At 37.3% G+C, this 13369-nt stretch overlaps 1 protein-coding gene across 2 annotated transcripts in view; it reads right to left on the bottom strand.

Annotated features, from left to right (window-relative positions):
* HIRA (histone cell cycle regulator) overlaps positions 1 to 13369 on the bottom strand; it is a 34554-nt gene that overhangs the window by 2899 nt on the left and 18286 nt on the right. For both annotated transcript variants that reach the window (XM_065851665.2, XM_065851666.2), the window contains exons 12-23: positions 12625 to 12849; positions 11823 to 11908; positions 11154 to 11348; positions 9576 to 9746; positions 7880 to 8084; positions 7102 to 7206; positions 6277 to 6425; positions 5790 to 5951; positions 4980 to 5038; positions 3892 to 3997; positions 2024 to 2146; positions 644 to 807 (exon numbers count right to left, since the gene is read on the bottom strand). In XM_065851665.2, coding sequence (XP_065707737.1) covers positions 644 to 807; positions 2024 to 2146; positions 3892 to 3997; positions 4980 to 5038; positions 5790 to 5951; positions 6277 to 6425; positions 7102 to 7206; positions 7880 to 8084; positions 9576 to 9746; positions 11154 to 11348; positions 11823 to 11908; positions 12625 to 12849 — 1750 coding nt within the window. The remainder of the gene's footprint in view (positions 1 to 643; positions 808 to 2023; positions 2147 to 3891; positions 3998 to 4979; positions 5039 to 5789; positions 5952 to 6276; positions 6426 to 7101; positions 7207 to 7879; positions 8085 to 9575; positions 9747 to 11153; positions 11349 to 11822; positions 11909 to 12624; positions 12850 to 13369) is intronic.

Here is a 13369-nt window from a genome sequence, read left to right as displayed (position 1 = left end):
TTGGTTAACCTTATTTAACGTGATTGCATAGAAATATATATTCAAATATAAAATACACAAGCAACCTTTCTTGTAGGTTTCTTTCCTCATAGAATTTAACCTATGCAGCTCACCAATACAGGCTGCTGAAATTACAGAATGTAAAAATGTATAAAGTGCAAATAGCACAGGTAAATTCTCTGTGGTTTTATGTGCTGGGACAGTGTCGGAGACTGAGCAACTCTTCCTTTTCACATCAGGTAGCGATCATCAGCTGGTTGAGGAATGTTACCGATTTTACATGGTGTTGCTGATTGCTCTGAAACATCTGTAGTTGCTGCCAGACAATACGTACGATACGCCTAACAGACACAGGACTTCTCTACAGTGCAGTTCCTGCTATTGAGGTCCGCAGATGGCACTGTTTCCAAGACCACAATCCGTTCACAGTCTGTGTGTCTATATAGGATTCCTGAGTACTGAGTACTATAGGAAGTAAAAGCACTTCAGCAGTTTGTTTTGGTTTTAAGTAAACACCAAGTCAAGAAGCCAAGGGCTAAAAGAAGAATGTTAAGTACAATCATACACAGATATGACATGAAGAGAGTGTTTCTTAAAAATCCATCAGAACTGCATAGAATTAGCACAGCATGGCAGGTCTCACCTTCATTAACCAGGTACCGTGCATAGATAAGGAGCCAGTGGCGATATTCGTGACTGGACTGTAACGTAAGTGCTGCTGCTATCTGGCTCTCCAGGTATGCAAGCGTCGTTTCTTGTTGCACTAAATGAGGCATGGAGAACAATCTTGCAGCTTGCCTTCCTGAACTACGAGACCAAAGAACAATTAACATGCCAGTCATAAAATCAGATACTCATTTAAGGAATATGTTTTTGTAATAGAAGATACTCTACAGTTATCTTTCAGAGGCACACAGTGCTTCCAGAGCTCAGGCTTTTAATGACAAAGGCAGCAGCTGATGGCAAACTGCCTTCTCCCTCACTGGACCATTTACAAGTATCAAGGTCCATGGAGGGTTTTCTGCTCCTGTTCCTTTTCTCTTCCTTTCATCTGCCCTCTCCTTTAAAACACATGCTTTTCAGTGACCAAGTGCTCCTAAATCTTTACAGGAAATCAAGATGACTGCCTTTACCTTTCTTTGCCCCTCACAAGTCAAAGACACAAAAAGACAAGATAAAGTTAGCCTATAGCATTTTAAGGATTTCTTGTAAATATGTGCATTGTCATAAGAATGCTAATTGGAAAAAAAAGTAACAAATCACTTGTTTTCTTAGAAAAATGCTAATTCTTCAGTTCGTTATTTTCTCTCTCTCAAACAGTGTTGTTTGTTTAGATTTCAAATGTATTTCCCAATTAATTCCCCTTTCTTTCCCAAGAGAGCAGCAAAAACAAAACAAAAAAATCATACAACTCTATACAGTTTTTCTCCTTTAAAAAAAACCCCAAACTAAACACAAATGTGAAAGACACAAATAGCAGAGAAATCTGCCTGGGAAACGTAATTCAAATCCAGGTGAGGGCGGGCTATTGAATTACCTACAGGTGTCTGCTCCAGCTCACACAATTCTCTGATATTTTCAGATGTTCAAAATATGCATTAGATGACTAATCACTCATCTTTCTAAAAGATTTGATTAAACAGATCCCTTGAGGACAACTGAACTACTCAAAATTTGTAGGCCTACTCAAAAACTGGTAAACTAAAAATTAAAATGTAAAACGTAAGAAGTTCAGTTTAGCTAATCACAGTATTACATGTACAGAATGGACAAATATTTTACGCAGCCAATAAAGAGCAGCCTTAAAATTAAGTTTAGAGCATGCTTTCTTATTCCCCAATCTCAAAACATTAAGATAAACTATAAATCTGCACAGGTTTTAAAAAAAAAACATTGTATGAGCTACTGATAATTATCATTCCCATAAACATCTTACGAATCAACTCACTGATTCAAGCACATGAATAAATAATAGGAAAAAGACGACAAACATGCTGATCAAATGAAGCAATTAAGTGCGTACTTAGATGTTCGTCCCTGTATTACGGCTAAGGGCCCCGAACACTGCATGGCTTCTTGGGATGGTAAACTATTCCTGAAGTCTGCACATTGTGCTAGAGAGTCCTGTTTGTCAGAAACAAGATTCCTGAAAAAAAAGCAAACAAACCAAAATCAAGTTTAAAGAGAGCAGACAGTGATACCAGTGGATCCAGGTCCGTTCTTCCTAAAAGCTCGACTCGTATTTCACAGATAGCAAAAAACTTATCACCAAAGTGCTCAGGAATTCCACAGATGCCAACTGTTCCCACTCTGTGTCCAAATTCTGCTTGTCCTGTCACAGAAATGTTCCTCCCACCCCCAACATTAATTGTATAATATAACTTAGCATTGGTTTTGAAGGAAACGAGCTTTCTACTTACGTTACATCTAATAAGAAGTTGTCCCAGAGTGAAGACTGGAACGAACACAGGTAACAACTTTCTTATTAAGAACTGGATATTACCTCATGTTGGGTCCCCCCACCGACCAGACAAGTCCTCACAGATCACATATGTTGACAGTCTTTCCCATACATTGCAGCTCTTCCTTCATAGGGAGGGGACTGATAGTTCCAGCTGCATTCCCACCCCTCATCAAGGATATCATTTGCATTGGTCTGAGATCCCAAGGGAATCAGTGGCTCAACTCAGCGCTAAGTTTAGATCTCCAGACAGCTCAGGGTAAAATGGCACCAATATTTTAAATACCCTTTACTGCTTTATCATGTCTAAATTTGTGTGATGACTAAAGGGATTGCTCTTTTATATATTTCCAAAGCTGTGGTACAAACTAAGAAATGACAGTAAATTCAGAATTATGGCTGAGAGCCTGTCCTTTGCTCTTTGTTGACTGAGAAAATTTCTGCATAATTTCTCTGTTTATCTAAAGAACAAATAAGGTGCCTTTTCCAAAGGATTAACATCAAGTAGTCGACTAATAGCAATTATTCTAAGGAGGACTTAAAACACTAAGTCCTTTCATCAAGCATGCTCATTACACTAAGTACCACAATTATATTAAGACTGCAACATGTTTTTTTCCTCTTAGAAAGGCAACAAAGAATCTGTTTTGGAAAGATACCGTAAATAAATTAACCATGGAAATTTTTTTAATGGGAACTTATGCCTTGACAGAAATAAGAGACTCCATGGGGAAAGCTTATCTGATACGACACAGACTGTGTAGCCTTTCCTTGTGTTTAGGACATCAGTAACAACTCTTCCATGGGAATTCTCTGAGTTACAACGATTTCTCCCCTCCTCATCTGACTTACTATCTTCATTAAACTTTGTATCTTGGAGACACAGAGGTGTCTCCAATTTGACTGCTCGAGAGATCAAAAAAGGAGTGACAGGGACTGACAGAGTCAGGCACACACGTCTTCAGGATTGGAGTGCACAAGCCTTATTTTCCCTGGAAACTGAGCAGAATAATTTTGACATGTCTGAACTCCCAATGAAACTCTGAAAGCTGTTTTGACAAGTTTTCCAGAACTTTTCCATTCTTTTACATAAAAAACTCATTCTAAGGCTAGTTTATTTTTAATAATTGCCAACTGCTTGGCAGATTCAACTGATGTAAATCCATGGAAGTACATGTAGATGTACATTAATAAATAACAGTATGCACCACGTAGGAAAGAGTGATAAAGTAAGCCATGGTTTTTTATTCTAAACATAAAAAAATCATAGAATACAATAAAGCCGAGACCTACAATAGTGAATCAAAGTAAAACTAAGCCTGGCGTGTGATCCTACTCAGATTAACCTTCAAAACACGTAGTGAAACAGTAAATCAGAATACACAACACTTCAGCTAAGTTGTAAAAGCGCAAAATAATATCTAACTTACCACGTAGAAAGAGAAGGACTAAAACAGTATGCCTTTCCATCAGACATGCTCATTACAGGTATCCCATGCTGAGTCAGCAAGATCTGAGAGACAGTTGCATCACTTCCTGCAAGTCAAATCAGGCCTAAGTATTTATTTTGGAATCTTGCGTAACGTCCGTAATTGTAAGAAGTGCTATCCACCATTATCAGTCGTAGCAATTTTACTCTCAAGTACTGATAGGAAGGTCACGACACAAGATCATGACAGTGAACACCAGGCTCAGTGCAGCAGCATTAAAATTACTCTTTTGCAAAATATATTATCAGTCTTGGTAGTGCGATTTATACAGAATATTGGGTTAACTGGGAATGTTCTCCATATCTAGTGGCAGTTTTCAGCAATTCTGCCATGTCTTCTGTAACCCAAGAGGCCATTATCTTTTTTCCATTAAGTTAAAATTCTAAAAACCTGCATATTCTGGAAAGTGTGTTCTCTAAGAACATAGCCTAAGTGGGATATCCAGAGTTTCTCGTTTCCCAGGCCCAGGGTTTGTGCACATAACTTCTAATTAAGACATTTGCAAACTGCTAGTACAACTACTTCTCTAGGTAGTTTTGATTAGCACTCTATGGATCAAAGCTAAAATAGAAGCCAATGTGCTCTGAGACACTGCTTTTTTGATATGTTTTGTGCTAGATATTGCCAAGTAGAGAAACTGAAGATTTTGAAATAACCAATTGAAAGATAGTTATTTATCGTTAAGATAATAAGCATGCAAGGCACACACAGAGAAACCGTTGTAATAGCAGATTTACATCAAATATTTATTTTGTGATCTTCACAACACTGAAATTTCACATTCAGAAGCAAGCCAGAATATAATAAGCTACAGAGTCTTGTACAATTCTGTTACTTGCCAATTTTCCCATCTCAATTATTTCTACAGTATTTCAACACTGCAAGTGACTTCCCTTTATTACACAATAACGAAAGAAAACTATTTGTTTAGGCTTTTCGGTTTTCATAGAATTTCAGCATATTCATAAATGGCACTACACAGTACAGGTGGGCTCCAAGGTTGGTAACTAAATGACCTTTTTTATTACCTGAAAATATTGTTTGCAAAGACTCGTCTCTAACAATGACTGTTCGCTTGTGAACATCCCTGAAAAAGACAAAAGGACAAGTCTGCAGTTTACAAACAACTGAAAGCTCCAAAAACCGTTTAAAAATGCAATTCTTTAATATTCATGCAAAGCGGGGGTTTTCTGAGAGTTTGGTGTTTGCTTTTTTTTGTTTTGACATTTTCTCCATTGCTTCGACAAAATTATTTTGGCGAACTCAAACCCCTTAAGGCAAGACCGAAATCAATAGCAGAGAACAACTTTAATGGCTCTTCATCAGGAAACCTCATTACAGCTAAGCAAACACTAAGGATCCAAATAACTCCTTTAGGAGCTCTGACTTGCATGAGACAGTAGATTAAATAAATACAACAACTGTAAACAAGCTACTGCAGTTTTTATCTTGGTATCTCAAAGGCTGTTAGAGTACTTCTAACTCTGACACTCGTGTCCTTTATTGGCTAGGTATGATGGAAGCTGGAAGCACCCATATTTCTCCTTTTCCCACCCTCAATCCATTCCATCTATGCATGCCAAGTCTATGCTATGGAGGCTGATCCTTTATCTTCCTTCTAGAATCAAATTCAGTATTATGGACTATCCTAGAACAGAGAAGAAACAAGATTCAAGTCCTGCTTAGTTAACTCTTCCTATTATACCCAAAACTGGACTTGTGTTCACACCTGATGTGGTTTAAGCCCCAGTTTCAACAGCAACACATCAACACAACTGAATAGCATTACTTATAAAAAAATCAGCCCACCAGCTGCTGCAGCCAAAGCTGGTACTTACCAAACAGAGAGCGTAGCAGCAGTGGTGAGAGCCATAATGTAAGAACCTGTGCAATGTAGGGTGGAAATGGGTGTATTCAATACTATGGGAGGAAGAAGGCGACGACCACAAGCTGAAAATACTGACAACGTTCGTTTCTCACAGGCCACACTTACAATCTCACTAGGGAAAAAAGAAAATCAATATGAAACATTTACATTTTGTCGAATGCAAGTAGCACAAACCAGACTGACTTCTTAAGTTATCATACAACCGGAAGAGAAATAGGACATCTTGAGCCAAGCACAAAGAATCACAAAAATCCCTAACAGAAGTCATTCAGTCAATCAACTTTTCCAAATAAGTAGAAAAAAATACCTTTAGAGCCTCTACTTATTTGTAAATATGCGGGTTTGGGTCTAATTAACTTTCTGTACTGTGTACTTTTGTACCCTTAGAAATGTTTTCCAGCTTTTGGGACCCTCTTTCTCCAAAAACACCCTCTTACCAGCTTCCTGCTGCAGTGAGAATCCGACTGGTGAGGACCGTCTCCCATTCTTTTCCTTCTCGATTACACTTTAACCTGCTCAACTTTGAGCCTCCCAGTGCAGTCATTTCATTCTCCACTTCAAGGTACATTGATGGATCTGAACTTATCTGAAATATACAAAATAAAATGCGTTTTGGAAGAGAAAAAGAACTACTCAGAAAAACAGCAACTACTATTAGATCCAAAACAATGCCAGCTTTAAGAATGCATTTAAGTATAGTATTCTCTATTGAAAGTGGCTTCAAAATATACTGTGGTACTTCAAAAGAAGCAGACCTCTGAAAATCGGTCTTGGCTAGAACACAAATAGTTTCTTTGTATTTGAAGTATAAGAATAAAGAAAGGTTGTGTTAGTCTGTGCTTCCTAATTAAGGGCACCAGATCAAGTCTGGATGTGCCCAGTCTCCCTACAAGCTCACAATTAGAACCAGGCCACCACAGCCTAAACACGCAGAAAAACACTCTGTTTTTCAGAAAACACCCTTTTTTTCTCTTCAGCAGCATCCTACCAACACAACTGTAATAATAACACAGCAGTTACTCCCATCTGAGACTCTTATATTTACCTCACACTTTGGTTAACCAGGAGGAGGGACTGATGAACCAGAGGTATTCCTCTTGAAGTTTAGCTAGTTCACAAGTGTCCTGTTTTCAGCTGATTTGCCATCAACTTTTGTCATGTATTCAAACATTAATTTATCAAAGGATCTGAACAGTCTAAGATTATTTTAAAAAGCAGGATGTTTTAAGTATTAAGCTTTTTTTCCCTTACAGTCCACTTACTTGCAAAGTAAACATTTTCTGTGGGATTGGGGTTGGCAGTTTAAGTGCTAATGCTGGTGCAGAGATGCAGGCAGCATCCTTCTCAGAGGCCAGTGTAGCTGGGGACTGGAAAAAAAATCGCAGTAGTGGTCAAATTATTCCATTTTTAAAAGTCCAAAACTAATACACTCTATAATACAGATTGATTTGAAATATTTTTTTAAACCTCCAAATAACGTCAACTGCAAATATTAATAATTAGTTGTATAAATACAATTTTTTTTAATATAGCTTCTAAGAATTAAAAAGCCAAAACAAACTAGGAGTCTTTTTTTTAAAATATCCCCCCTTTTCCAGCTCCGACTAGTTAATGGAAACACTGGTATATCCTAAAATGATGTAAACACTAAAGCAACTTACTACTTCATGGCTCCTAGGAAATTCATAATCATTTAAGTCATCATACCCAAGTCACTCTCTTGTGCTTGGCCATGCTCCATCAAAGAACACCAAATCTTCATGGCGTTTCATTTGGCACACTATCACTGCTTATCCTGCTGGTACCGTTTAGTAAGTAGCTGCATATTTGTATAAAGGATGGACACATTTGCCATGCCATGTGAATATGCTTTTTATAATCTTAAATTTAAAAAATTAAGTGTAAAGGCAAGGAAGAGATACACCTAAAAATTCTGACACTGATACTACTTGTGTTTCCCTGACTTGACGGAACAAGTCAACATGGGAATGACTTTATTAAACGAACATTAAAAGCCTCAATGAATCTTATTTATTTCACCTGCACAGTTAAAGTTACTGGTACAAGTCTGGAGTCTTTTCGAGGTCTCCCTTTTTTCTTCTTTTCTACCGTTTCTCCCTCAAGTTCCAGTTTCCGTTTGGGTGCGCTGAGCGGTTTAGCAGCCGGAATCTTCTCTTCACTGTCACTGCTGCTCTCCAGAATATCCTTGGGCTTATTGTCTTTAATTAAATTCTGATCCTTCAGCCTAAGCAAGTAAAAAACATATATATATATTTCATGTTTTATATAAGCTGATTCCAAAAGCTGCCACATACTCTACACACTGCATTCCTGTAGGTAAAAGAGAAATTCTTAGCCTTGTGCGAGAGTACTTCAAAATGTACAAAGGCAAGCTGAAGAGGTATGGCAAGTCCTCTGCAAGGGTACAATGTGAAATATATATGTAAGCTGATCAGACATATGCTCTCTCTTGAAAAAAATAACCAAACTAACAGTTAGCAACTGGATAAAGCTGTAAATAACGACTGTATTTTAGCAGATCTCGTTCCCTGGATCGATACAAATAATTCGGCACTCCATAAGATGCACGAGTGGTTCACCTTTTCCCCTCTGATGGACATGACACTTCCTGCTTACTCATGCAGAACTTCAGTGGTCATTCTGTTGTCTGTCCCCAAAAGTCATCATATTCAGTTTTGACTACTGTAAGGTGCATATCTGCAAACTATGCAAGTGACCTCACTGCTCCATTTTTCCATTTCAGGAATATAACATAACTAAAGAAGACAAAATACAAATCCCTGCGAACTGTTTTGTAAACCATTTTACCCTAAAATAGGTCATTTAATCATATTCTTCCCATTCCCTCCAATAGCTGGTTATTAACCCGCAACTATGCTTTGCCACTTATTCCACAACCACTTGGCTTCCTAGAAATATCTTGCATAATACAAACCTTTTTTCTTTGGCATCTGAATTATGCCAAACAACACACTTCTATCCGTACTTTACTGATACATAAGAGGCAATTATGAGAGTAATTTAATACATCTTTCTTCTGCATCATATGGTTAAACTATTTGACATTAAAATACTGAGGTATTTAGTAATTTTATTGATAATAAGTTGGGGAACTTCTTTCTCAAGACTGCTATTTTTTCTATCATTTGTTTCGGTGAAGCAGGAATATTTATGCCATAACACACTATGTCACGAAACCAAAGGCTTTCTTCTATTTTTTTTTTTTTAATCATGTAGATCCAGAGCCAAAACCCCTTAAAATCAAAGCAACTTCTCTGCATGCCTTCAAGGCACAAAACCGAACTACAACTGCAGCTATTCTGACGATAGGCCATCTGCAGACGTGTATGGTAATTTACCTTGAAGTCAATCTGACTCCTGCACAGAGATGCAGACTGGCTATTTTTATCTTCCAAGGAGCACAGACGCATGCAGCACACATGGAGTCACACATGGCCTCTTGTAACAATAGTTTTCACTCAGTATTTTGAAGAGTCTGCTTGATCCCAAATGCCAGAGACAAAGGTATAAAGAGATAACACCATCAAAGAACTTACCTATTCACAGCTGTCTCCTTCCTTCCAATTGTGGAAGACACAAGACAATTTCTAGAGTGCCAGTGCCATGACACCCTCAACACAGAGAACCAGCATTTTAACTCTCTACATTACTACCCTTTTATTTATTTATTCCCTCCCCGTCAGCTACGTCTTACCTGTCCACAACAGTCTGATTTGTATTTGTTACAACAGCAGTCCCTGAGGTGGCTTTGGATCGTTCTGTAAATCTAGAATCAAATGCTTTCATGGGTTCAATCTTGGATGGAGTTGTCAACACAGAGGAAGACGATGCAGGAGGAGCAGTTGAGGCAGAGGTAGCATTTACACTGTCAATACAAGGGATGGGAAAACAAGGATTGAAAGAAATTTAGTACTGGTAGCCTGCGCTGCTCCTAACAACTAGCTAGTATTCATTCTACTGGCTAGAAACCATATTGAAGACCTTTCATTCAAGTACATACATGAACTATGATATGCTTTTTCCCCTTTCATGTGTCAGTATCTTGCAAGCTTTGCATACTCTTAAAAGTTGTTTATGATCAATCTCGGAGCTAAAAGCTTCATGTGTCCCCATAGATGTATCTAGACTAAGAGACCCTAATTAATTCGCTACGTATTTTTAACTCAGGAATGGAACTGTACTTTCAGTTGGTATTGAAGGGAAAGGATCACTATTTCAAATTATGACTAAGGTACCCAGTTTTACCCCTTGTTCAGGTTACCAAATATTTTCCATTACAAGATTATACTCCAGTGTTTATCAATCAATCTGGGATGAAAACATTCAAGCCAAGTTTTGATTTTGTTGTTGAAGTATCCAAACTTATTATTAGGCCTTTCCAAGCATAACTCTAAGGGAAAGGAATGTGTTTTCCCCACACTAAAGCATTCCAGGGATCTGCTATTTGAATAGCTGTTTACTTTAGAGATTTTTCACTTCATTCAAACAATGAATCAAATGAAAGAACGGCTCTAAGATAACTGATGTTTGTACCAAAAAGCAGTTAGAAATCAAATTTCCAAAGAAAAGGAAACTTAATAGTTTAATCTGTCAATCATTTCTCATAGCCTACCCACTCATTTTTTAATCTGTTGCCAATTTCAACTAAATTTGATGGAGTGGTAGAGGTTCCAATGACATTGTACTCTTACAAATGCTAGAAAAACACATTGAGGAGAAGAAATGAAGTCAGTGCTTACACTGAAAAGTAAGTAAAATTTAGTCGTTCCATAATTAATTTTAAAGACACATTGGCCAATCAGCACATGTGCACTGACAAGTCAAGGTCACTGTGCTCACTCTCATCTGATGGGGTTGTTATACAGGGAAGAAGTATTACCATGTTTGCAGAGAGATCTACAGGACACAGGACAGAATTTGATGGAAAACAGGCCTCATTACCTCCACTGCTGGAAAACCTCCTGTCATTTACTAATAGCAACCCCACAAATCCATAAGCAAGTCAAATTGTTAGAGCATTCACAATTAACTGTGTACCTCACTGCACTGAAGTTCATTTCCAGAACTAAGCACATGGATTTATTAATTACTGATTTATCACTATGTAAAGTAACCAAATATTAATAAAATCTTGACATTTTCAGGAATGTCAGATTCTTGAAGTTTTGCTCTAAGGAAACCACTTTAATAATTACTTGATTACAGAATTGTAAACAAGAATTTAAAACTAAACAGTGTCATATGAGCGAAAAACAAAACTGCAAATACTGACCCATCTTTGTTGGCTGCATCATCTGTTGGTTTTATACTGGCTGCTGTCGGCTCTACAGAAGGCTTTGAAGTATTAAGGGAATTTGCAGCGTTAGAATCTAATGACATGAGCTGCTGGTTACTTTGAGAAGACATCATTGAGCCAGAGAGAGATCCAGATATTGGGATGCTATTGAAAAATGCTGTAGAAAAATCCCTAAGCAAAAAGACAAACAATAAATACACATCTTGAAAATACTTTAAAAATAATGTTTAAAAATAAATGAAAAATAATAATTTTAACTAAACTATTTATTCCATTCTTCCCTTTTCCACATGTGGATATTCACATACAACCTAAATACACCACCACCACCACCTAACCTTCCAGTCTTGTTTCTCATATACAAAGGATGCCAAAGCCAGTATTAATGTAGATACAAACATGCAATACATTATTGTTCACTCATCTATAATGGTAAACAATGAGAACTAGCCTGTTCTATTAGAACTGGGATGTTATTGCTACGAGAACGTAAGTTGAAACTATATTCTGTAAGTATACACGAGGTATTTACAGCAAGTGCTTTAAGATGCCATAAGATAAAAATAAGTCAGAATTCTTAGTTTGCTTCAGAAAAAAAAAGATAAAAAGGTAAAGAGGGATTTTAACAACAACTCCCAAACGTACCCAGTGTCCAGCTGAGCTATGCAGAGAGGTGTGATCCTTCTCCGACCATCTGCTGTTCGTGTTTCAACTTGTTTTTTTAAGAGATTCTGTGGGGTAATGTATTTCATTGTCATTTCTAATAAATAGGAAATGCTTTTTTTTAAATTTTTTTCTTTTCCCAACTGACAAGAAGAGGTGTATTAGATGAAAGAAGCTCCTCTATTAAAAAAATCTGTTAACAAAGATTTTTTTTCCATGTTGCCTTTGAACCATGCTACTATTGCATAAACAGAATCAATCTACATTTTTATGAATACAAGTGTATTTTAATACCGCAACTTTTTCTGACCAATAGTAGGTGGTTTTTAAATAGAAGTTCATATAGTACAAAGTACAATAGAATTCTGATTCTCTCCATGCTAGAGAGTTCAGTCCAAAGCATTCTCCTATGTGTGCACTGAATCCTTCATTAAAAGTTGTTCTCTGTTTAGGAGATAATTAATAATGCTTTCAACCTCCTTCATTGAGAAACTGAAGCACAGTTCTACAATTGGACTGTTATTAGTTACCTTTGTTTTCCTTTCTGCACACCGAGAACTCAGCACATACAGAAATAGCCACAAGCATTTTTCCGCACCATCTTACTTCTGCTTAAAAGCATTCTAAATTTTCAAAAAGTCCCAGCAATGCCAACTGGACCATTCATGGGTTAAAAGTGCCATCCAACACGAATACAGAAGCAGAAATTGGTTTTATCATAAGCAGTTTGATATTTATTGGCTTAGTACTTGACAGTATAAAGCGACCATCCCAGAATACCTACCTTCCTAATGTCCTCCAGACTCTCACCATTGACCATGCTTGCCACCTTGGGAGCTGCTGTTGCAGTTCCAGATGTTTCCCTAATTGATGCATTTTTCTGCTCCACCTGATGCTGTTGTCTCTGTTGATACTTGAGCATCTCTGGATTCTCAATAATGGTGGTAGACAACTGAGCTTCAGTCATTATTGCCAGGCTTTTTCCATAGGTGGACTGATGAATGTTGCTCTGTGGGCGTTCGAAATGTATCACACAAAAAGAGTGACTACAACTGCTAGTGTGACATCACCAATCATAATGTAATGGAATCACACAAACCTCAGAGGATCCATAAAATGCAAATGCCCTCTGTATCATTTATACACTACAGACTTTTTTTCTTTATATTTCCAGCTAGCACTACATCAATATGTAAAATAATTGGAATTCAAAGCTTTAGTTGCTAATAGCAATGAGAGGGCAAAAACAGACAGCAGCAATCAGTTTAAAAAGACTTGCATATATGCAAGTCAAAGAGTAATTTTAAAGTGTTTTGAAGCACCCACTCCTTGTTTCCTTGGCCAAATAATTACTTCAAATGTATAATGATGTGTAAGCAAGTGGATGTGTTCCAAACAGACTTTCTTTCCAGAATAGAAACCAATACGACAAATACATTTATTGACTACTCTTTTTTTAATGATTTGTAAAGCAGACAAGAATGCATTTTTCTATAACACGGAAACTGGTCACTACACACTTGTATAAA

The sequence above is a fragment of the Patagioenas fasciata genome, chromosome 17 (assembly GCF_037038585.1).
Source record: "Patagioenas fasciata isolate bPatFas1 chromosome 17, bPatFas1.hap1, whole genome shotgun sequence".
Taxonomy (NCBI): Eukaryota; Metazoa; Chordata; class Aves; order Columbiformes; family Columbidae; genus Patagioenas; species Patagioenas fasciata.
Note: the sequence above shows the minus strand (reverse complement) of the source record. Positions and strands in the feature narration are given on the sequence as shown.